General features: G+C 53.9%; 2 protein-coding genes across 2 annotated transcripts; one reads left to right on the plus strand and one right to left on the minus strand.

Moving 5' to 3' along the window:
• Window positions 1–2,174: 2,174 nt before the first annotated feature.
• Window positions 2,175–2,481, plus strand: ENH_00030500 (hypothetical protein; the record flags this gene model as incomplete). The annotated part of the gene is made up of 2 exons (XM_013580118.1): window positions 2,175–2,240; window positions 2,434–2,481. Coding segments are annotated over 2 exons (114 nt in total), but the record flags the coding sequence as incomplete, so codon positions are not given.
• A 70-nt stretch (window positions 2,482–2,551) lies between these two features.
• ENH_00030510 (hypothetical protein) lies at window positions 2,552–3,464 on the minus strand (the record flags this gene model as incomplete). The annotated part of the gene is made up of 2 exons (XM_013580119.1): window positions 2,552–2,613; window positions 2,916–3,464. Coding segments are annotated over 2 exons (611 nt in total), but the record flags the coding sequence as incomplete, so codon positions are not given.

The following is a 3,464-nucleotide window of genomic DNA, read 5'->3' on the forward strand; positions in this document are numbered from 1 at the left end:
TTTAGGGTTTAGGGTTTAGGGTTTAGGGTTTAGGGTTTAGGGTTTAGGGTTTAGGGTTTGCGCGAAGTGGCCCTTCCGCGGCACGTGCGGGACTTCACTCCCTTTTCGCTTTGGAGGCCTCCAATAAACCCTCAAACGGAAAACGACAGATACAGGTCCATTGCCCATGGTGAGCTGCTGCTGCTGCTGCTGCTGCTGCAGTTGCTGCTGCTGCTGCTGCTGCTGCTGCTGCTGCTGCTGCTGCAGTTGCTGCTGCAGTTGCTGCAGTTGCTGCTGCTGCTGCTGCTGCTGCAGTTGCTGCTGCAGTTGCTACAGATGCTGCTGTTGCTGCAGTTGCTGCTGGTGCAGTTTTTGTAGCTGCTGCAGTTGCTGCTGCTGTTGCTGCAGTCGCTGCTGCCCCAGTCGCTGCTGCTGCTGCTGCTGCTGTTGCTGCTGCTGGTTTTAATGTTCCTGGCAGCGCTGCTGCTGGCACTATTGCTGCTGCTGTTGCTGCCACTGCTGCTGCTACTGCTGCTGCTGCTGCTGCTGCTGCTGCTGCTGCTGCTGCCCGCAGCTCGATGGAATCGCTTGCCTTTTGCCATTTCGCTGATTAATTTATTATAATTAATTAATTAATTATTTTATTTATTTATTTATTTATTTATTTATTTAATTATTTATTTATTTATTTATTTATTTATTTATTTATTTAGGGCGAATGGGATTCTTAATTGTGTTTGACGTAAATGACCCCAACAGCTTCACCGTCGCTTCGGAGCTTCTCGACCTCGTCAGAGACTTCGCAGAATACCGAAATGTGAGGGTTTAGGGTTTAGGGTTTAGGGTTTAGGGTTTAGGGTTTAGGGTTTAGGGTTTAGGGTTTAGGGTTTAGGGTTTAGGGTTTAGGGTTTGGGGTTTGGGGTTTGGGGTTTAGGGTTTAGGGTTTAGGTTTTAGGATTGGGGTTTAGGGTTTAGGGTTTAGGGTTTAGGGTTTGGGATTTAGGGTTTAGTGTTGGGATTTAGGGTTTAGGGTTTGGGGTTTAGGGTTTAGGGTTTGGGGTTAAGGGTTTGGGATTTAGGGTTTGTGGGGTCGGGGAGCGTAGGTTTCAAGCTCACGAGAGCTGGCTAGGGTTTAGGGTTTAGGGTTTAGGGTTTAGGCGCTTTGTGTGTGCAGCCGATGATCTCCCCAGTTGTCTTTCTCGTGGCTAATAAAACAGGTAGGGTTTAGGGTTTAGGGTTTAGGGTTTGAGACTTGAGCGAACGATTGGCTTTCTTCTAAACCCTCAAGGGTTTAGGGTTTGCAGCAACAGGATGGTCTAGGGTTTAGCGGGCTTTCCTTCCCAGCAGCAGCAGAAGGCCCAGCGGTTTGCTGCTGCTGCTGCTGCTGCTGCTGCTGCTGCTGCCGCTACTGCTGCTGCTTCTGCTGCTGCCACTACTGCCGCTGCAACTGCTGCTGTTGCTGCTGCTGCTACTGCTGCTGCTGCTGCCAGTGCAGCTGCCGCTGCTGCTGCTGCTGCTACTACTACTCCTGCAACTGCTGCTGCTGCTGCTACTACTACTACTACTGCTGCTGCTGCTACTGCTGCTGCTGCTGCTGCTGCTGCTGCTGCTGCTGCAGACGTGGATCCTCAAGGCGATGTGCCCACGCGGCTGCTTGGCCGAGCTGAGCTCTACGCGTTCGTGTAGACCCTAAACCCTAAACCCTAAACCCTAAACCCTAAACCTTCGCAGTGTTCTCCAGAGTCGAGCAGCAGCAGCAGCAGCTCCCCAGGGCTGCTGCAGAGTTGCACGGAGACTAGCTGCTGCTGCTGCTGCTGCTGCTGCTGCTGCTGCTGCTGCTTTCAGGCAGCAAATGTTTTGCCGCCTGTGGCATGTCTCAGCCTGTACAGGGAAGAATATAAAGAAGGTCAGCAGACCCTAAACCCTAAACCCTAAACCCTCGAGAAACCCTAAACCCTAAACCCTCGAGAAACCCTAAACCCTAAACCCTCGAGAAACCCTAAACCCTTTTTTGCGGGCGTTCATCAACCGCAGCTTTGTCTGCGAAAAGAGCCATATAAAGAGCGAGGGTTTAGAGTTCGGGCTAGGGTTTAGGGTTTACTTCTCAGAGCTAGGGTTTAGGGTTTACTGCTCAGGGCTAGGGTTTAGGGTTTACTCCTCAGGGCTAGGGTTTAGGGTTTAGGGTTTGCATTCAGATGTTCATTGACATGGCACAGCTGATCCTCGCGAATGGAATGCTTTGGGAGCTCGACTACCACGAAGTAAACCCTAAACCCTAAACCCTAAACCCTAAACCCTCGGTATCCGGGGTTGAGGGTTTGCTGCTGTCTGCGCGTTCGCCCTGCTGCTTGGATTTTGTCAGGGTCTAGGGCTTCTAGGGTTTAGGGTTCCCAGGGCTTCGCTAGGGTTTAGGGTTTAGGGTTTAGGGTTTTAGGGTTTAGGGTTTGTCTGCAGGAAAGCAGCTCCGAGGAAAGCGACGAAGAGCGCTGTGCTATTATGTGATCCGAACCCTAAACCCTAAACCCTAAACCCTAAACCCTAGATGCTTGGCCAAAGTCTTAAACCCTAGCTTTCAAACCCCAGGGGTTTTCTCAAACAGGCGTTTGGCTTCAGGGTTCGGGTTTGGGTCAAACCCTAAACCCTAAACCCTAAACCCTAAACCCTAAACCTCCTTTTAGCGACAAAGTAGATGAAGGCTTTCAGCCCCCCCAAAACAAACATAAACCCTCCAGCAGCAGCAGCAGCAACTCCGTTGCTGCTGCTGCTGCAGCAAAAGCTGCCTTCGCTGCAAACCCCCAAAGTGTACCCAGGGGGCCCCCCCCCAGTACCCTTTGGGGGCCCCCCGGGGGCCCCCAAAGGGTACTGAACCCTCGCTTCGGGGGGCCCCCCAGGGGATCTATTAGTACCCTCTAGGGGGCCCCCAGGGGCCCCCGTACCACTTGGGGGCCCCCCGGGGGCCCCCTGGGGGGCCCCCCGGGGGGCCCCCTGGGGGCCCCCTTGGGGGGCCCCCTCGGGGGCCCCTGTGGCTTTGGGGGGCCCCCAAGTTTGTGATATGATAAGAAGGGGTTTATATTTGCTGCTGCTGTCTTTGCTGCTGCTGTCTTTGCTGCTGCTGTCTTTGCTGCTGCTGTCTTTGCTGCTGCTGTCTTTGCTGCTGAACTGCAGCAGCAGCAAGTCCCCTGTGCGTACACCCCAATATGCCTGGTCCAGCGATAAGACCTGCACTGCTGCTGCTGCTGCTGCTGCTGCTGCTGCATCTGCTGCTGCATTTTCTGCTGCTGCTGCTGCTGCTGCATCCGCTGCTGCATTGTCCGCTGCTGCTGCTGCTGCATTTCCTGCTGCTGCTGCTGAGGGGCCTCTCCTGGGAAGCAGAATCTTCACTTTGCCAGAGACATGCCCCCCATCCTCCTGCTGCTGCTGCTGCTGCTGCTGCTGCTGCTGCTGCTGCTGCTGCTGCTGCTGCTGCTGCTGCTGCTGCTGCTGCT

The sequence above is a fragment of the Eimeria necatrix genome, genomic scaffold (assembly GCF_000499385.1).
Source record: "Eimeria necatrix Houghton genomic scaffold, Enh_scaff2226, whole genome shotgun sequence".
In the NCBI taxonomy this organism is placed as follows: domain Eukaryota; phylum Apicomplexa; class Conoidasida; order Eucoccidiorida; family Eimeriidae; genus Eimeria; species Eimeria necatrix.